Source organism: Lissotriton helveticus, chromosome 12, assembly GCF_964261635.1.
Source record: "Lissotriton helveticus chromosome 12, aLisHel1.1, whole genome shotgun sequence".
Classification (NCBI taxonomy): domain Eukaryota; kingdom Metazoa; phylum Chordata; class Amphibia; order Caudata; family Salamandridae; genus Lissotriton; species Lissotriton helveticus.
Window position 1 is genome coordinate 246,477,995 of NC_136073.1, and position 22,184 is coordinate 246,500,178.

General features: G+C 42.2%; 1 protein-coding gene across 1 annotated transcript in view; it reads right to left on the bottom strand.

Annotated features, from left to right (window-relative positions):
* The window catches only part of VPS9D1 (VPS9 domain containing 1), a 287,723-nt gene that overhangs the window by 236,250 nt on the left and 29,289 nt on the right, over window positions 1–22,184 (bottom strand). Inside the window, exons 2-5 of the mRNA XM_078671009.1 lie at window positions 17,660–17,735; window positions 12,159–12,251; window positions 7,239–7,446; window positions 5,380–5,491 (exon numbers count right to left, since the gene is read on the bottom strand). Coding sequence (XP_078527135.1) covers window positions 5,380–5,491; window positions 7,239–7,446; window positions 12,159–12,251; window positions 17,660–17,735 — 489 coding nt within the window. The remainder of the gene's footprint in view (window positions 1–5,379; window positions 5,492–7,238; window positions 7,447–12,158; window positions 12,252–17,659; window positions 17,736–22,184) is intronic.

The following is a 22,184-nucleotide window of genomic DNA, read 5'->3' on the forward strand; positions in this document are numbered from 1 at the left end:
TAAATTGCCTTCCTTCCACCCAATAGCTGTCATTGAAAAATATGCCTCTTTGAAGAGAGACAGCTTTATCACACCTACGGTTTTTGTTAAAATGTAGAGCATCTATGTTTGAGTCGAAAAGCCCATGTCAAACCTCTGCAATGCATTGGGCATGCATAGATCTGAAATGTACAGTTGCCATTGCAGAAACTCACTAGTCATTGCTCCCTGGCGTTGCTGCATGGACAGCCTCTGTACGCTGCTGGATGCACGCATACAGCAAACAAGAAACACTGGCACCCTAGACTTTCACAGAGTCAAATGGAGTACAGGTTCCGTATTTTGTCTTGTGGTGTTTTTTCCTTTTACTGCCCGCATTTTCTTTTGTAGCAATCTTTATAGTGCCTTTGACCTAAAACCAAAAAAATGTCAGTGGACACGCATTAATGAAACGTCAAACTGGTTTATTGGGATTTTTTCCGCCCCCCAAAAAATAATTCTTTTTTAATGCTTCATACTTCTTTCCCATTGGAACAGGTGAAAAGGGGCATAGCCTGAATTATCTGTTATTTTTCAAAAGCCTTTAGACATTTATCATGCCAATGTAGGCTCCCTTGACGTCATTGCTCGTCTACAATAGAGCATAGTGGGAGATGATGTATTTTGTACAGTTTAGGGCAAAAAAAAAATGATAGATATCGTTGGCTAATTAGTGGACTGTGCCTTTCTCGCACTCCTTCCTAATTGCTATGCATCCGTCACTCCTAAAAAGACGGCCAGAGAGCAAATCAAATGCGAAAATCAATTGTAAATCGTTAGATAAAAATTGTCATCACTCCGTTTTCCCTCCAACAGCAGAGGTTTTCCCTTCATTTGCTGTGTTGCTTCGCACTAGCTTACTGATGAGTTCCTTCATGGGTGTTTTAATTCCTTTCTCAGCTGATATGGTCGGATTATCGTTCTATTGAAGTCAAATGTATATACTAGCAGGGACGGCTTTAGGGTGGTGCGACCTATACGGCCGCACTGGGTGCTGACCTGGAGGGGAGAGGGGCTGGGCACTGACCTCAGGGGGCGCTGTGTTTAGCAATAACTTTCGATTTAATAGCACCTACTGCAGAGTTCCATGTGCATCCAGCTTTCAGGCAGCAATAAAAATGTCAAGATAGCTCTTGTGATTAGTGTTCCTGCTAGAGAGAGAGAGATCAGGGTTTTGTCTAGGGGCAGCTTTGACTCACCACAAAGTAGCACAGATGGTTAATGTGCCTGCTGCAAAGAACAGATCTGTGTTTTATGTGAATAGCTGATTGGATTAGTAAAGCCAGCCTTTAAAGTAAATGAAAGATAGTGTGAGAGAGGGGCTATGGAGAGATGAGGGGCACTTTTGCGGGTGGTAGTGAGGGAATCCGAGGAAGAGGTCACGGGGGTGGGGATGAGTGCCAAAACGGATTGTCACACCAGGCGCCAGCAGCTCTACGGTATGCCCTGTTTACTAGTGTATATGATGAAGGACCTTCCAGCTCGTGGTGCCCCGCTCCGCACACCCGCCACGCATCTTCTGCGGTTCAGTTTGCCCATTGGTCCATCCATTAGAATGTTTTGCAATTGGTTTTTGAAACTGTGTTGTTTTCTGCCCTTTTTGCTGAACTTCTCTTGGTGTGGGAGGAATTCTCGAACCACTGCTGCTTACTTCTCATTCCTGCTCATATTGCCTTAAGATTTCCTTCAATTCTTTCTTGGGATATCTTGTACAAGGAAGGAGATCACTAGATACTCTACTGAGGATCCCTTAGATTCAGGCACCCTTGTTAGCATGCAGCAGACTTCTGTACAGGACAGCTTAAAGACATAGGCAAAGTCAATATCTCTGGCTAAACACTTATAAGGTCCCAATGGTGAGACCTATTGGCTATGCCAATGCTTGTTTGTGGAGTGATCGATTAGTGTCAATACGCATAACAAATGTATTTCCGTCCCAGTGCCCTTTTGAAAATCAGTTTGCGTTGCAGGGATGATTTTCATGTTGCTTGGCCATTCCTCCAGTTCTTTGTTCAGAATTTTTGCAAAACACATCCACTCCACATCAAGTAGGGCAATGAGATGGAAATTTTAAGGCCTGTCATAAGAGCCCTTCTTAAGTATGGAAACCAAAAGATAGCCCCTCCAACTCCTTGGAACTGGATTCCTGAACAGGTAAAAATTGAAAAGAGGGCTCACCCTTTTAGACCATTCTGCGTTATGGCCCTTAAAAATACTAGTTGGAAGTCCATTCGGGCCAGGAGCGCCAACTAGACACATTGAATCTCAGGTATCGATAACCACACACTCTGTAGTTATTCCAAGCTTGGACTGGAAGCACATGTAGTAGAGTGTGGGCAATCGTTGGCTCATGCAACAGGATGAAGGGATCAACGTACAGAGAGGAAATATATGCTGACCATGCAGGCACTGAAATGTTGATTAATTCCCTTATCTGTTAACCTTCTGAGAAGTTGTGAAACATAAAACAGATTTTTTTTGAGTCCTTGGATTTTACTGCCTTAAAAATAGTCTTCAGTTGCTCATCTTGGAGCCACTGTTTCTCTTCGTGAAGGTGGCACCAAAAGCATTTTCGAATAGTTTTGAAATTCTCCTTTAAAGCAACGTTTGCTGTATCCCTTTTCACCGCCCGTTTGCATCTATTTAGCAATCTTTTAGCAATAGTAATTCTTGATTTTGTTTGTCTAAGAACTAATGCAGGGTCTTCACATCAACAATGCAAAGGATATTGAAGCCACTAGGAGTGAGATTGTCTACAATGGAAGCGAAGTAAAAGTTTTTAGAATTTGACCTGAAGATTATATTCTTCAATACAAAGCCTATTATCTGAAAATCTTGCAATGACATCTGACATCTGCTTGCTTTTATCAAGAAGTTGTCAGGGTTCTACCCCCATGCACTTGCAGAATACTATGTCTGTCGACTTGTGGCTTAATAGAAGGACCTTGCATTGGTACTGGATGGTGTTCACGAACACTCTTCGAGATCCACAGCAGTTTTGTGTGATTGTTATGTGAAAATATAAACGTTGCTGATCTTTCGTACACATCCAATCCACCAGTTGAAAAATCAAATTTAAGGATAGAATCCTGAATTGCTCTTCTGACACGCTGTATGGCGTTTCAAAACCATTATAAACCTGTACTCCTTCTTTGTACCCATTTTGCGCATTACAATATAGCTTCAGTTTACATCATTGCCTTTCTGGGCTCTGCAGTATCCTATTGCTGAATTCACATGCCGTGTAACATTAAATAGTTAAATAAATATAAAAAATGTAGATACTCATTCTCGTTTCTGGTGCAGGCGGCAAAGAGCTTGAACATTTTTTTGCAGATATTGCTATGCAGATCATGTGGGTGGAAAGCTTGGAGGTGCAACCTTGTACTTCAATGCATACACATTCTTTACAATGTTTATTATCCATTTGTCTTTTGTGATCCACTGCCACTCTCCCCAGCGTTTCACAATACTCCAGCTATCAGTGAGGGTTATGGCAAAGTCAAAGGGATGGTGTTATTGTTTGGGTGCAGCTGGTAAGTATTCTGCAGATATTAACAACTGCTGACTTTTCTTTCTCTGGAATATGTTTTTTATTGGTAATGAGGCTTTGGCTGAGACTTGCGACACATCTCCAACTGTAACTACTGGAAATTAACAAACTTTCATTAATTACCTCTTAGGAATCCTGATGATTGCGCTCTGGGATACTCTAAATAAACTCCCAAACAATCTATGTCGCCTTTGAAAGTTCAGGCACATACTGGCTTCATAGTAGTTGATGATGTAATGCATGCATTTTAGGTTGCCGCATCAGTTGTTCTGCTATCCTCATCTAATGGAATTGTAGATGCTGGATACCTTTTCCACACCATTAAAACAATGATGGAATCTGCTGGTGGGTATAATCTTAGAAAAAGATCTTCTGCTCCAGAAGCTTGCATATTTTTTATCAGAGGTGTGGCTGCCTGTTTCAGAATCTCAAGAGTGGATTCCAGTAGCTCAGGTACAAAGGGATAAGAACCAATTGGGTGTATACTTAGGAAGAGGAAGCATGAGGAAGAGAGGCAGTTTCTGAAAACAAACAGAAACTAGCAAAGGCTTGCCTGGTATCCTCAATGGCACAACCTTGAGGTCGAGTTTTCTGCAACAGCAAGTTTGATGAAGATGAGTTAATCGACAGTTAGGTCTTAGGGGTTGATCACCTTGTGTCAAAAGCCTGTGTGTTGATCCTGACAGCAAACAGATGGGTGGAGAACTGAGGATGCTGTCAACATTCATAGTACCACCAATGGCATCAGTTTTCCCGACACAGCTCCTGAAGGATGGGGCTGGTGATGGTGGTAACATGTCTTTAGAATCTACCCATGGTGGGTGGTGGAGGAAAGGGAGTCATCAAGGGTTGACAGCTGAGTCCCAGATACAAACTGTAAATAAATATAAATTCATGCAGCTTCCTGAGGCAGATTCCTTCTCTGTCCCTCACTGTCCTGCATGGCAGTTTCTGTTGGAAAAGACATTCAGCAAGGGGTGACTGCCAGGCTAAGCCAAAAAATGAAAATATGTTGGCTGTCTTTTTCAGAATTATTTTTCCTATAGGGTGGACACTTCATAAAGAGTGACGATGTGCGAGAACAGAAAAAAAATAAAGCAACAAAAATTGACCTTCTGAGTCAGAAAAATTAGGCGAAATTGAGAAAACCATAAATGATGTTAATAGTGTGAAAAGAAATACAATTCAACAGAAAAAGATACGCAAAACCGAAAAAGAGGCAGAGCTTAATGTTCAGGGATCCTACTCAATCAAATGTAAACTGCTATTTGACCCATACTGTCAGTCCGGCTGTAATATAGTGACAACAGTTTTCTTCCCTATTTAGCAATGCTACCCAACTCCTCCCTTTCTGAAAATGTTATTTTTAGGTAAGGTCATGAAAATGTTTTAGCGAGTGTAACCTCTCCCAAAATATTTTTAAAGTGCAATTTGCTAAAAACAAAAACAAAATATGCCTTTTAAATTATTAATATATAAAAAAAAATGTGTCAAAGTGTTCGGGGTTCCACACATAGGAAAAAATATGTTGTGTTTATGAATATCAATAAAATCCTATATTGCTAAGCTTTCAGTGTTTTCTTTACATACCAGGGACACTCCTGCAACATTATCATTTACCCCCATTGAACACGAAGGCCCACAACCATATTGCCCTATTGCAAATTATAGGCTAAGTCTTGAAGTTGTGAGCAGTGCAAGCTATAATGGCAGCTATAGGTGGCATTCAGCACAACCAGGAACAGGCAAAGTGGCATTATCTATCAGCCCCCAGTTCAATGATTCCACTCTCTACTTATGGCACTTACCAGAGAGGTCTTCTGGGTGGCTTGCTTGGGGTTTAGACGAGCCATTCGAGCTTCATAAGCTGCCCTGAGCTTCTGATTCTGTCTGGATGCTTCTTCGAGGGGGCTAAGCTCTCTGCATCAAAGCAACAAATATTCAGAATAAGAAACCACTACCTATTTAAAACTACAACCTTTTTAACTGCAATGCAGAACCTCACACCTCACCAAGGGTTTAGGATGAACAATACTTACTGAAACATTAATACAAGTCAAATGGACAATCCTGCCTACAGATAATAATTCTGATCAATATTAACTTCCGAGTATCGCTAAGGGAATTCAACAACACAACTGACCAAAGTGAAAACCTATGACCAGTAACTGCCACATCTTTCTTCCAGAACTCACATTTGGGGGGGAACCAACATACAGGTACCCATCAGGCATTAGCTAGAATTGTGTGTGTATAGATATTTTATATATAAATATAATATCGAGCTGGGTTGTAAAAAAAAGCTTGATCTACTTTATAATCCTCCAGGTTAGAAGTGGACAGGTTGGTCATTTTTATGTTCTGGGACGGTATCAATTTATAATGCACTGGTTAGTCCTCCTACGATTCTATACTGTGTGCATTCGGGTTACCATATTACTAAAAGCATATTGCAAAATGTGCAGCTGGTAACTTTAAAACATGTTTGCATGATGTGCTAATAAATGCACCTTCCTTGTCTGTAAGTGTGCATATATTGCACATACAATTCAGATACATAACACCCCAACAATCCAAGCAATAAAAGTATCTAAAAAAAGCATGCAACATTCATAAATTGTGCTTCTGGCGCGTACCTTAATATGCACGACTACAGAGACCAGTGGCTAAAATATATTCTATCACTGCTCTAATGGGCATGTATTGCTGCACACATGTTCAACGTCAATGTCAACATGCTTTGATGTTGGAGGTAGTGTGTGTGTGCGACCTTCCTCAGTTTATAAATCAGGAGTTGGTTGAGCGTATCCCATCATGTTATATTCCTAGGAGTCACTGATCCTCATACTCTAGCTGGTCTTATGCTTTTAAAAGACTGGTCGTTTGTAGAATGAAACCTTCGGATCAAGTACTGGACTCAGCAGCTGCATCATGCTGGAAGTCTTACTTTTGCCAACTCTATTTATTGTCAATGCTGGATTTTCTTTTAACATCTTTGCTTCTATATTTCTTTTTAACTAGTGGCTGAGTGATGCCCACCACACAAGTGCCCGAAGATGCTCGGCATGCGCGTAATGCTAGCTGGCAGGCACCAGCTACTCAAAATGTGGCAGTGCTGCTGCCAGGCAGGTCAAGCCACTCTCTGGCCAATAAGCAGCAGTGAACTGGTCAGGATGGAGACTGCAATCGTTATCCAGTAGTGTGCAGCAAACCAAGGATAACTAGCTGTGTTTACCATATAGAGGACAAAGTGCACTCACCTACAAGCCAGCCACGTGGACAGGACTACAGAGTAGTACTTATGCCACGGTTCATTGACGTTGGTGTTCTTAATTTCAAAATAGCAAATAGTAACTTTTTTCTCTTGATCTTTTCTTGAATATTTTTATTACCTTAACTCTCTTTGTTTTAACCTCATTTAACTGTTAATCCGTATGCTCCCTTAAAGCTGGGGCAATCTTTTGGTGAAAACACCAATTCATGAGAAATACATGCTAAGACATATTTAAACAATGCTCTATCTTCATTTGGAAAACAGGACAAACTTTGCTACAAATCACAAAAGCACCAGGTTTGGATGAAGATATTGCAACAATGACAAGGTCTGACATTTTTAAGCATCTTATTTCCTCGGGTTTATGTCCGTTTGCATGTTAAGTAGCCTTACTTTTTAGAGTACTGAGCTTCAGCTGCCTGCATCATCTGGAAGACGTCAGGTGGTGGAAAGAGCAAACTATTCCCTCCTTCATCAGAAAGACCCCTGCGATGGCCGGAAACTTTTTCAGGGCCTGCAACAATGGTGCTTGACAGCTCAGGCAGAGGAGCAGAAGTTATATTGAGTGTACTATCAGCAACCGACTTTGCCATGCATTTTTCTAAAGAAAACAAAGTATTCATGAAAAAATTAGAGGACTGTATGAAATGGCAACAAATGTATTCTCAGACCAGAACTCCATGGATCGAAATGAAGATATTCAAAGCTACCAGAATTCTTAAGAAGTTCCATATTATGTTTTCCATATAGTATTGTTTTTAGTTGGAGTAATTACTGGTAAATTACTTTTGTTCATTATAAAATCAGTACTTAAAGTACTTCAGTGCAAAGCAATGCAAGCCAAAAATCCGCAGTGACAGCTCATCTCACACCCGATATTACACAACCAAAGGCCAACTGGGGAGGGAAGAGTGAGGATTGTAAGAGGAGTTGAAGACTGCCAGTCAGGCATTAGACAACTCCACACACTCCCTCCCTCCAACCCCCAGATGAGGTACATTTAGGCCTGTGCTCCTCAGGAGGTCAGACACCCACCCCCCTAGCACCGGTCCTCTGTCACATAAGTCCAATACAACCATTACAACCACAGTCACTATACAAATTGTCCACCAACGCCTGTTCCGAATCGGACTACGAGAATATATACTTCCTTCCTGTTATAATTTACTTAAGCAACCCCAGACAGGCTGAAGCTGTGCATGGTCTTATGACATATGTACATTCTATGTGACACTTGTGGGATCTAGGATTTGAATTATGCATTTCTGTTGTTGGCTGTGCTTGGCATGACTGCGGGTTGGGGTTTCTATCTCTGCTGCCATAAACTACATTCAAGAGCGTCCAGTGTGAGAGCTGTCCTTAATTACTACACTTCGCCTTTTGTTCAAGTCACATTTTTAAGGGGAAAAGGACCAAAGCAGAGAGTACGTTCGCCTCCAGTTCTTGCTAGGTTCTCAACACTGCTTTTGTCCTTGTTAAATTAGATAGATGACAGTCAGGATAGAGAGCAACAGTCAATGCTCTGCCAAAGTCAAATTTTTGAGTTCGATGGCTTCTCCGAGTATGCAATCTCTCCATCTTATTATGGTTACTACCACCATCAAGGTACAATCAGGTCCTGACATTTGCTTTCCCAAGTTTGGGGTAGGATGGGAGGTGTTCCTCACAAGTGCAAGTACCTCTCAAGATGAAATGTTTTACAGGCAGCCAACACTTTAACCAGGTTGTGCTGTAGCGTCTCAGAAGGCACCTCTGCTGGAAACCTTCAGGATTCTTTGGTGATTACCTCAACGTATGGTAAGCAACATTTCCTCTTTTCTCCAGCTGTAACATGACTGCCATAGCATTTTGCCTGAAAGATCTTGCATCTCGAGTCTCTATCTTTACTTTATGGCCATCCAGCGCTTTGACCCTGAATTCCGTCGATTCGAATGTGTTCCTCTTTCAGCATTCTACCTGTCACATCTTCCCATTTCCCCTCAATATAATGCAAATCATAGCCCACCATGGACTACTGTATCCCCTAGATGTGCCTTTGGGGCCTAAATTGAGTGTGGCAGGGTCTTTCCACTGGTGGCTACTTTGCAGTGTCCTTCCTGGAGGATCTTGAGGCTGTCCCCTTAAAGCTGAAACAATTTCCTTTCCCTTTTTCTGTGCGGCCGTGTTCTTCCCATCCAGTTTGCAGTATGTCTAGAAATGGCTTCTGGGGGGGGAGTGCAGAAACAGACTCACATGTCACTAGTCCTATGGCCTTCTTATGCTCTCACCTGACCCAGAATCTTTGGGACTGTCGCTCCCCCTGGTGATCACAGCCAGTGGGGATCTAGTCACAAATGTCTCTCCAAGTATTCGTTTGGCAAAATGTGGAAGGGTTCTCCCCTTGAAATCTTTCCTATTTGTTTCTCTATCCCCATGCAGCCTTTTCACCCTTCTCTCTCATTTGTATCAGCCAATGTAACCTGATGGCTGTGCTTAACACATTTCCTTCCCAATTTTCTCAGTTTCAATTACTGAAGGACTCAGTCTATTTCACTGTTAATGGGAGGTGAACCTTACTCGCTATATATGGGTTCCACTGACCTCTCCTCCTGAAATCCCCCTAATGCGTTCTCAGGGGTGCTTGCTAGCTGCTATTTTTGACGCTATAGCATCTCTTCTCATTTTGATATTTGTTATGGAGCCGTGGGTCAGTCACCTCCGATGAATTTTAAATACTCCAATAACTGTAAGCCATAGTTACCAGACTGCAATGTTATTGTTGTTCTCTGAACTATACTTAACATATGCTACATGTACAAGGTAGTGTGTAGTTTTGTATGCCATTGATAGTGAGTTTACAAGTGCAAGCTCTGATATAAAGCGGTGAAGGGGGAAATCAATTGGCCATTTCTGACCATGAACTGTACAAGTGGTTCTAATGTGTCCCACTGCCCTCAGTGCTGATGGCAGTTCTGTTCTGAAATGTTGTCCTTATTGCCTTAATCAATACACACTATAAACAAGAACTATTAAGATACTTTTGAAATGTTTGAACACCTCTGTTCCCCTGTTGCAACAAATGATTTAGGAGACCAAGGATGCCCAATTCTGTATTGAAGATCCAGTCCTTATGCCATGTTGACCAAACAACTCGAACTGTGCTATACCTCATTGTTGAGATAAATGATAAGCAATTTGAGGCAGAGGAAGTGAGCAGTGGTGTTTATATAATGTGAAAACATCACCAATTTGCCCTCACATCACAGAAAAACGCTTAGAATAAATCACCACCCCCTTTTGTATCGCTTTGGCCACCATAAGTTGGCAGGGTATGCTCAGACGTGAGTCCCTTGCTCACTTTGCCACTGGATTCAAGCAAGCCTGGCTGAAGACGGCTGTAATGCCAGAAACCGGTCCTAGGAAGCTTGAATACGGTCCAGGGAAGGCATGGCCTGGCAGTTCGGGCAGGACTGTTCCCATGAGGCACAGGGTCAGACTGATTTGCATATGGCCATGTCTGAACTGGGGTGGCAGAGTGGGCTAAAGAACGGTGATGGATTCAACCCAGATCTGTTGACTGGGTGTGAGTGTTTGATTGGTTCAGATGCTCCGTCCATCACCACCCCCTTTTGTATCGCTTTGGCCACCATAAGTTGGCAGGGTATGCTCAGACGTGAGTCCCTTGCTCACTTTGCCACGGGATTCAAGCAAGCCTGGCTGAAGACGGCTGTAATGCCAGAAACCGGTCCTAGGAAGCTTGAATCCGGTCCAGGGAAGGCATGGCCTGGCAGTTCGGCCTGGACTGTTCCCATGAGGCACAGGGTCAGACTGATTTGCATATGGCCATGTCTGAACTGGGGTGGCAGAGTGGGCTAAAGAACGGTGATGGATTCAACCCAGATCTGTTGACTGGGTGTGAGTGTTTGATTGGTTCAGATGCTCCGTCCATCACCACCCCCTTTTGTATCGCTTTGGCCACCATAAGTTGGCAGGGTATGCTCAGACGTGAGTCCCTTGCTCACTTTGCCACTGGATTCAAGCAAGCCTGGCTGAAGACTACTGTAATGCCAGAAACCGGTCCTAGGAAGCTTGAATCCGGTCCAGGGAAGGCATGGCCTGGCAGTTCGGGCTGGACTGTTCCCATGAGGCACAGGGCCAGACTGATTTGCATATGGCCATGTCTGAACTGGGGTGGCAGAGTGGGCTAAAGAACGGTGATGGTTTCAACCCAGATCTGTTGACTGGGTGTGAGTGTTTGATTGGTTCAGATGCTCCGTCCATCACCACCCACTTTTGTATAGAATAAAAATAAGGCACACATTCATTCAACTCTCAATTACACATCACATCTGCTTGGCTCCCTGTCACGAGGTGCATCAGACTCCTAACATTCAACAACATTTTTAAAGGAACCCTGCCATGTTCTTAAGTGTGGAGGTATCTTCATATACATGATCACACAGCCAGAGAAAAAAAACAATACAAAAGCCCCTCTTAGATTCTTTGCCACACAACCTCACCATTCTTCCTATATTCTTCAATGCTGCAGAAATTTCCCCGAGGGCTACCTTTACCCCATTCAGTATTGCCAGTGTGACGACATTACAATAAGAAGGCCTCTTGTATCCAGCCAGATGGCTTAAAGAGCTCAACACTGATTAAATGTGTGGGGCCTGCAGGCCACAGAACCAATGGCATCAATTCATAGAGAGGCCAACAAGGTCCTTCATTCTTCCAATACAAATAAAAAAGTACCATTCAGTTGGATAAAAGCAACACATGTTATGTACAGTGCTACAAAATGAAACTGTGATAACAAGCACTATTAAAGCACTTCAGTACTACTCTGTGCCTCTCTTCCTCTAATGCCTCTTTCCTGGGCTAAAATCAAAGAAATCTAGCTTAGAATTCGTCTCATACCCATACCACAGATATAATTCGAAGAAAGGTCCCCTTATCCTGTGCCACTTCTGCTTACCTTTTTCCTTCCCTATTTAAGAACTCAAAGAAACCCTCCTTATCCTCTGCCTGATACAACCTTACTTTCCTAACTACCTTCTTAGAGGTGTGACGGAAAAAATGTCTTATTGTTTGCCTCATATAGCCCCACCCTTCTTTCTCCGGATCGTCAGAGCCCCACTTTATGTACATACACTTACCGAGCATTACTCATATGCCAGGACCATATATACAGAAACAATTCCCTTTAGTCTCACTCCTCTGGGCCACATGTGATACTAAGTATTTCGATTTCTCAAGTCAAACAAGCGTCAACTTTAAGTGTATAGCGTGCTTCCTCAGCCGGACTATTGGACAGAATACAGTCAGACTCACCTAGCTTTGCAGCTGTAGTTTTGGCTCTTTCCAAGCACTGCTCTAGAAGCTTTAACATCTTCGGGGTGTCCGGAGTAGCAACTTTACTGCCATCTTCAAATGAAGGGAAAAAGAAAAGATGGAAAAAGAAAAGATGGAAACATCACTATATTTTTACAACAGATACCAATCATTATCAGTCACAGCACTCCTGCTAAAGCCAGCACTGCACCTGCATCCATCCTCAAAACATGTTGAAATGGACAAATGTGCCATACCTGAAAGATGACCTTAAGCCCTTTCTAAAGTGCACACCGTCTATAAGTGTGAAAATATACCCTGTCCATGAACTGTAATAGAGGTAGTAGCGAAGAAGAAAATAAATAATGCTTACACTTATATTAGTATGCAAAAACAATGGTTTAGAAAGGACAGAGTCAAATAAATTTCATCATTTATATGTGCAAACAAATTGCCCAAGTGTTACCTCATTACACAGCAACCTAGTAGTGCGTAATACACAAGAGTTTTATTCACATGAATCATATGCTCAGATATTACATCTCTCTGGCTCAAAGTGTGCGCTAAAGACAGGCAACAATACATAAAAATGTACAGGTCCATAATTAATAAAGAGTAACTACCCCCCGAAAGGATTATACAAAAACTTTTTAATTACATCGAAATACATACAGTATGGAAGGACATAATCTGGACTACATGGGTATAAGAACTACATGATTAGGGAACACACTGGTGTTGAGTATAAAGCAGTGTCAATGGATCATCAAGGGATAATGGAAGCAGAGGGTCAAAGGAGCAATGTCTAGTTAAGGTCAGTAAAATGACAGTTGCAATACCACTCCTCCTAAATGTTTGCTGTTTTATGTCCACTCAGTGGACACTTCCTTCACATTCACACATAATCATTGCTGCAGACCTTCACATTGCGATAATCTTATGTCACCATGCTTCGATTACCCCACTGTGCAGAGACCATGTTCTTGAAAGTAGCTTTCTCCAACCAACCAAGTGTGAATTGACCTCCATGTAGCAGCAAAGCATATTTCAGAAATTAGAATTCCACCCAAAAAAGCCCCTGTACATTTTGTACCCATGATACCATCACTACATAACCCTAGACTTTACAGAAATTGGTATATTCACATTTTTAGAACACAATTCTATGCAAGACATTATCATCCAGCTTGAGTTTGTTTAAAAAAAGAATCAACTATACTCAGGACAGCATACAAAAATATGTTTACGTTTCTCTGTATACTTAGATTTGTATAGAGTGCAATGTGGAGGTGCCGGCTGATCGAGACTGGGTTCTTTTTAACAGAGAAATTAAACCTGTAAAAAGGAGCTTTCTGGGTCTACCTCTCCCATATAAAATACATGAATGGCGAGGCTTTCTCAGAGTATGGTGCTGAGGTTCTGTAAGAATTTCAAAGATTTTACCTGGTGCTTGAGGAGTTAGAGGTGTATTTCAAGGCACATTGCATCATCATGGTAAAACTCATACTGAACTCTGAAGAATGCCTCAATGTCAGGAGTCTTAAGGCTAAATGCATCACCACAAAGGAGAATCCCGCGTTTTCAAATAAACACTTGGAACCAATACCGAAACCAATCTTGAAGTAAATACTGATGCTAAAACTCATCTTGGCATCAATAATGCAGCTTATGTTGATGCGAAAAGCGATGGACTGGAATGTGCTTGAGCAATTGCCAGTGAATGAGATTCATTCGAGCATTCCCTCCATGACCTTGTTGTTGCAGTTGACACCAAGTGAGACGAGTATGCCCAGATTTTTGGTCACTGTGCTATAGGACTAAAGCTACAACTTACTGGCAAGACCCAGTAGGGCAAAACCTTTCTGGGGTTGCTTGTAGTCCCTTCTGGAGGGGCCTCACCTTCTTTGGGACAGACTATTCCAATGATAAGCAGGGTCAGTACTGATTTGCATAATGCGGGCCTTTGCCTAGAGCGGCATGGTGGGTGAAAAACAATGACTTGAATGCAACTTGAGCGACCGTCAGGAGCTGATTAACTCATGCATTCCATCCATCACCTTTTTGTTATTGCAGCTAATGTTAATGCAGACACAGTGGTTGAAGAGCAGTTATCCACAAGCTTGGAAAAAGCCCTGGGGTATGTGAGGGAGTCTATGTTGAAAACAAGGGTATAGATGAGGCAGCTCTTATTTTCTGGGCCTTAGCAAAAGGCAGTTACAAGCTATTTCAACTCCTCTTCTCTGCACCTCTTGAAGAAGTGGCTTATATTGGTGATCCTGGAGGACATATTGCCCGAGTGGAAAAATGTAAGCATATGTTTGTGGCTGGAGCAGGAAACTGTGTGCTGTAGATAGAAAACGTCATTCTTTGTAGAATCTAGGTGACCTAGTGTTATAGGACTTAGAAGGTTCTGTGGAAATTATTTTATCACTTGTCATGTGAGGGGGATCTCATGGAGAATAAACTCCCTCTTTTCATATGGTTAGATACTAGCAGACTTTCAAAATGCCAGTTCCTGAAAATTACACACAGCAGTGTTGCGAGTGTTCGTGTTGATCGGAGGTCCTTGTCACAGATGTTGGGTGGAAAGCCACCCACCAGCGGTGGGAGGCTTTCCGCCCGACATGGTAGGTTTACAGTCCGACTGCCATATTCGGATGATGGCGGTTGGTTGGAGTCAAACCTGCGGGGGGATTCCAATGTGTTTCTGACCCATTGGTTGTGCGTCGGAAAGACAACATAATCCTTAATGACAGCGTTTCCACCGTCGGGATTATGATGTTTGTTTCCGTCAGCTATTCCTTGTCGGCATTTCCAACATGTAAACGCTGGTGGAAAGTGACAGTAGCACGGCTCCTTGCCCCTGGCCCTCTACAATGGCACCTATAGTGCCCTCTAAACATCCCTGCACTGTGTGGCAGGCAAGGTTCCTGCCACACGGTGCAGGGATGTTCACAAACATCCATTTTTCAATGGAAGCTTGTGCTGCAGGCCTTCCATTGGAAAATGGATGTCGTATTAATGCGGTTGGAACCACCGACCTGAGGTTGGGTGGTTTGAAACTGCAACGGTGTCTCGCCAGACATTGTAAACAGGCCTTTTGTGGTTTGGTGCACAATCAGCTAGGGAAGCCATGGCACCTAAAGCATTCTCACTGGGGGCTTGCAGAGAGGACATCATGAAGATGGCTGACTGATCATCTGATTCTACTTTCAAGAATTTCCACTTCAAACCTGTGGAACAGGTGGCTTCATTGGTAGTAAGTAAAATTTAAAGTTGCATAATCCTCGACTCCCTTCCTGACATAGAATATAAGATTTCCTAACTGATGTAAAGAAAAATTTTCAATTCTATTAAGGAATAGGGCAAGAATTATCCCACACGTAGATGACATCGGTTTGATGACCCAGCCCTATGAAGATTGCACAGTAGGTAGGTGGTTTTCTCTCGAATAACAAGGGATAAGGATATTGTCTTTGTATGAATTGCTTTCAGGAATGAATATATGGTCCAACCACTGATGGACTATGATGATACAAAAATTCTGAAGAGGACATAAGGATTGATATTAGATTGTATGGATTGAAGAGACTGTTGTGAGTAGGGTGAAAAAAACCAGGAATGAGTTCAGGGAGAAGGTGGAATCTAGTTCGCAGAAAGAAAGAGGAGCAGAGGATAGTCGGGAAGATATATGTACATGGCTATGGACTGCCACTTGTTGTTGCAGACTAAAGTTTTATCCTGTGCCTTATAGAAAATGTAGTGTTTTATTGGTTAGTTAAAATCAGGGCTGCTATTGAATAAAGTGAAGAATTAGTTTACATAATCCTTGCACCAGTGTCCCTGAAAACTGAACTTGAAAACGTTCCTTTTATTTTATGTCAGCTAGGAAATTCTATAATCCAAAACATATTGTGCTCTTCTTATTTAGTTCAGCATGCTGCAGAGATTTTTTTATAAGCGAGAGATGCACATTTCCGAGAGTCTAGCAATGCGGTTTCTGAGGAACAATGTAGTTTGCTATTTTTTATTTTTTTATTTTAACGATAGTAGATGATTTATTCAAAATCGTCAATACACTTTGGGCAAATATAAAGATTACTAGAGCTTAGCCCAATAAACGGTCTTTTCCCATGTATCTTGTTTTTATTTATGTTAAGGCTAAACTTTAACAAAACAGATCCTGTCACTTGCTCATGGTCAACTTTGTGGAGCGTTAATAACTCCAATCAGGGTCTAGGCTCCCAAGAGAAAAGGTTAAAAGATGCGTTTGTGTAAGGAGCTATCTAGTATTCCAGTGTGTATGATGTGTGTCTGTTTTGCAACATTCTTTCTGCTCATATAAAGGACACAGCACTGTACTACAAAGTTTACTATATTTATTTTTAATAAACCTCTCAAACCACTACAAGCCCACTAAGAGTGTGGGGGGGGGGCGAGAAGGAGGGCATGGGGCTAATCAAAATAGGAAATTCCCAAGACCAGATATGAATCAGACAGGTGAAGTCTTTAACTGTTACTTGAAACATGTCTAACTGAGGGTGAAATTTAAGACTTCAACGCAGTTATGCTGGAATCCAGAACAAGCTTTTTTCTCCCCCAGACTCTACTTTTAATTAAGTTTGTTTTTGATGTTACCTCTTTTTTTTAATATTCTCAATTTTACAATGGGATACAAGGGCAAGCAAAGTATTAAACATGCAGGACTCGGCTACTCTTCTGAAAGTACAGTGCATGGCTATGAAGCCTTGATGCCTGAACCCAATATCATTGCCCAGGGGTGGGGGCAGACAATGTCCTTTCAAGCAGGCTACAGAGCTCAAACAGGAGGGAGACACAGAGTGTCAGATCATCAGGTGGAATGCCAAACGCTCCTATCTATGTACAACACAAAGAAGCATGTTAATGTCTTAGGAGGTGAGATTACCTTTGTCGTCCAATGATGGAAGGCAGTAAATCCCAAAGGGTAATTAAGCAGCTCTAACTTGTCCTTGAACGGGAGTACATTTAGTTTGGTCGTTGAGATCATCTTATCTGCTTAAGAAGGTTCTGTATTGCAGACTTCTTGTTCTTACTCTCTCTCCACTGTCAACAGTGGATATATAACATCCACCATATAGGTTTGCCACCGTAATCATTTGAACTTCAGCATAAGTCCGGTAATTGTTTGATTGTAAAGCACACTTTCCTCTTCCCCACCTATGACTAATATACTCAGTGCTTTTAAACAATAAGGTATATGAAAGTCGTTTCTAAAAATTGTAGCACTCTGTGGTTGGTCTACATTGTTGGACTCAATATGACAATTTATCTGTTGTTTAGATTAGTGGAGCTACAACAGCTGTGTCAGGCCACTGACAGAAAAGATCTATGAAAATAAACTCAAACAATGAAGGACATCATGAGTGGAGAATGAGCAATACCTAGGACTCACCAGAAACTACTATGACCCAGAAATGCGGTTTGTCACAAAGAGTGAAAATCAAAAATTGGCATTATACCTGCGATTCCTTCTGCTTCTTCCAGCAAGTTCTGAGATATGTAGTTGATGCTCCTCAGGTACTCAACATATGCCTCCTAAAAAAAGAGTAGAGAAAGCTAGTTACCTTTTTGTGTTTCCATACTTGTCTGGATTTCATTAGCAAATACTCCTAACTCATTCTCATAATCTAAACCCCGCCTATCCCCTGTGTCATGACTACTGCATGAAGTTTGCATACCCATCAAGCTCCATGTCCATCACAATCTATTGAACAAACAGATTAAAGACATAAAAATAATGTATTGCATGCCAGTAATAAGTAAGCAAACCAACAAGGTTATCAGACAGGCAAGGTACATGTTTATGTTGAAAACCTCAAACAAAAATGAAAGTGGCTGCATGAGAGGGGAAAGGTTAAATTATGAAATTATATGATATACCTAAAGAGATATCTTTATTGTTTGAATTTTTATAGTTCCACTATAAACAACTAGGCAGCTGTTGTGCACTTTAAAACATGTGTTAAATGAAGCAAAATAAAGGAATTCTAGCCATGCCTATTTTCCCATCATATTTAATATCAAACCCATAATTCAATGTTGTCTCACATTTAGGTATATTAGAATAGAAAGCAAGGAGAAGAGTGCCAGTCACAGTTGCAGGACACATCAATACCTGAACCAGCATCTTTTATTGCAATAACGTGAGCTGTGAACAGTGATGGCAAAACTGAGCCCTTGAGTCACACTGGCAGACAAAAAGATCAGATTGATTCTAGCAACTAGAAACACCTAAATGTCATCCATATCTGTATTAAATAATTGAGCTACTAAATGGCTCCTGTAAGTTCCGTGCTAGAGGAGGGATGCTGTTTACCATCATGACTGTGTGGCAGCTTCCCAGCTGAGAAAGGCTCTGAACATGGCTCAGCTAAAAAATGACTGAGAATCTTCAGCATCACATGGGCAGACATGAAACACTGCATAGATCTCACCCTACAAGAACTCCATCAATGACACAACACCTCGATTCTTGAAAGAGGCAAGTTTCCGGACTGGTAAATTCAGTGATGCTGGAGACACTGAATCCAATGACCTGGACTACCATTCTTTTGCCATTCTAGGTGCCATTTCATTGAATCTGGATGATACTGGTACAACCTTAGATAAAACCCTAACAAGTACCCACTATCCACTCTCTCCTTAATGACATTATCTAGAGATCACAACACATCGCTAGGGAGTCTGACAAGTGCATTTCTCCGCCTCAAGTCTGTGTATGAGGACGAGGTGTTCCTGGACTTTATACGCCCCCATTGGGCACAAGCCCTATGACTACAATTTAGAAAAGGGTGTTTACCTGTAGCGGCCTCAATGGCAAAATGGTGGGAGGCGAACCAGAAATCTGAGTGTTGTCCATGCTGCCAAATGTCAGCGAAAGTGGCGAACACGTGTTGTTTCTTTGCCCCCTGTATGCGGAACCGAGGTCCAAATGGATTGCCCCTATGTGTAGAGCCCTCTGTTTATTGTCAAGAGTAGAGGCATATAGAATATGCAAAAGTGACACTACCTCGATTGTGGTGGTGGCCATCTCTAAATTCTTGTATGCAGCTTGGATAATTCGAAGTAAAGTTTCAATCTAGGAAATTCCCAAGACCAGGTATGAATCAGACAGGTGAAGTCTTTAACTGTTACTTGAAACATTTCTAACTGAGGGTGAAATTTAAGACTTCAAGGCGGTTATGCTTGAATCCAGAACAAGCTTTTTTCTCCCCCAGACTCTACTTTTAATTAAGTTTGTTTTTGATGTTACCTCTTTTTTAATATTCTCAATTTTTCAATGGGATATAAGGGCAAGCAAAGTATTAAAAAAGCAGGATGCAGCTACTCTTGTGAAAGGACAGTGCATGGCTATGAAGCCTTGATGCCTGAACCCAATAACATTGCCCAGGGGTGGGGGCAGGCAATGTTCTTTCAAGCAGGCTACATAGCTCAAAGAGCAGACACAGAGTCCAACATCACACCCAAGTGGTTTTAAAAAGTGTAAACATCCCTGGTTCAGGGACAGCTTCAGGAGGGCTACGCTAGCCCTAATTGAGGCAATTAAATCCAAAGACAGGCCCCTAAGTAGAGCAAACAGGGTGCTATACAGAGCTAGTATTACCGAAGCCAAAAAAGCGTGGGAGCTGGATAAGTGGGAATCCCTCAAGCAGACTTTATCTGCACACAATATGACGGCTTTCTTGTGCATAGTGAATACAGGCAGCAGGGAAGGGAAGTCGGCCATTGAACCAAATATCGCTGCCGACAAATGGAAAGATCACTTTGAGGCCTTGTATCAAAGGTTGGGGGACACGGGTAATAATGCAACAAATGAGATTGCTCCACTGCAAAACATCTGTACTGAGGTTCCGCAGATAACCCTTACAGAGATAACAAATGCCTTAAATAAAATTGCCCCTTCCAAAGCACCTGGCCTTGATAAGATTCCTGGGGACCTCTTTCGGTCTGAGCCAACCATTAAAAAGGGTAAACATCCCTGGTTCAGGGACAGCTTCCGGAGGGCTAAGCTAGCCCTAATTGAGGCAATTAAATCCAAAGACAGGCCCCTAATTAGAGCAAACAGGGTGCTACACAGAGCTAGTATGACCGAAGCCAAAAAAGCGTGGGAGCTGGATAAGTGGGAATCCCTTAAGCAGACTTTATCTGCCCACGATATGAAGGCTTTCTTGTATATAGTGAATACAGGCAGCAGGGAAGGGAAGCCGGCCATTGAACCAAATATCGCTGCCGACAAATAGAAAGATCACTTTCAGGCCTTGTATCAAAGGTTGGGGGACACGGGTAATAATGCAACAAATGAGATTGCTCCACTTCAAAACAAAACCAAACGCCCTAAATAAAATTGCCCCTTCCAAAGCACCTAGCCGTGATAAGATTCCTGGGGACCTCTTTCGGTCTGAGCCAACCATCTGGTCCCCCTATTTTTGGATCCTATTTAATGCTATATTGCAGGGAATGGCTATTCCATCCACTTGGGCGGGTGTGGAAATTCTCACAGTCTACAAAAGGGGTTCACCACTCCTCCCCTCAAACTATAGGCCCATACGTTTAATCGATGTAAGTCAGAAAATGTTTGCCAGGGTGTTGTTGGCCCGTCTCCAAGCCTGGATGGATGAACATAAAATGTTAAGCCCACTGCAAGCTGGTTTCAGGGAAAGCACGTCCACCGCTAACCAAATATTCAGGCTACAACTCTTGTACTGGAAAACGGTGACAACAAAAGGTGACAGTCTCTAATTTACTACCAGTGTTCAATCAAGTACCAAGAGGCAAACTGTGGGACGTTCTAAGTGATCTGTGGGCGCCTCTTTATCTCTGCCATATGCTCAGACGTTTGCACGAAGGCAATTATGCCCAAATTAGATTCGGCATACAGGTGGAACTCACCTCACCTATATCTATAGACAGAGGGGTAAGGCAGGGGTGTGTGCTTGCACCCATCCTTTTCTTTTTTATTTATTTTTATTATGATCATACAAACGACAAACGAAAAGGGGAACAATAATGTATACAAAGTGATATGTTACATGTACACTGTCTGCTGGGGTAATGGGGGAGGGAGGAGTATCACAGAAATAAGGAAAGTGTGCTTTTATTCACGAAACACTGGCAATTATCTGGGATGTAAACATCACAAGCGGACAACAGTCCATTTCAACAATATATGATCCCCACCAAGAATACCATTAGTATAATGAAAACTTGATATGTTACAGCTAAAAGGGTAGATTCATAATAAAGAGAGAGTGGGAAAAAAAGGAAAAAAAGGAGGGGGGTACACGTATGGACACTCTAAACAAAAATTTGTATGAAGGCCAAGTAGGCTACTATTGCCCCTGAGTGGTTGCTGATGAATAGAGGGCCAAGCAGGTTGTTAGTGGCATGACAGGAGTAATGCCAGTGTATGCCCCTATTAGTGCCCTTCTGTGTGTGAACCTGGTGAGCTCACAGGAGATGATCTGTCATGTACATTTGAGCACCCACCATTTTCTGCCTGTTTATAAACACACTCGTAGATGTGCTGAATGCGGGGAAGGATAACAATGCACCCAAGAAAGCAAGTGGTAAAATACCAGCAAGGATGTTTGCCGATGATACCCTGTTGCCCTCAAAGTCACCAATGGGCATACAGAGGATTCTCAACAACTTCAAGGCCTTCTGTGATAGTAGGGGACTTGAGATCAACTGTTTTAAGAACAAGTATATGGTCTTAAATTCAACCAGCATACCCGCCCCAATCCCAGCCAGTAGGGCACTCCTTTGGAGAGGGTATCTGTCTCTGAATACCTGGGGATCACCTTAACTGAAAGAATGGATTGGGGGCTCAAATTAATAAAACTAGTCTGAAGCTAGCGCAGAGTACAAGAGGGTTAAGTAATCTATTCAGGAATTCTTCTTTTAACCCCATTGGACCAATTGTGGAAATATATAAAATGCAAACTAGATATTCAGCTAGGTATGGGGGTGTGGGGGCATAGCCTA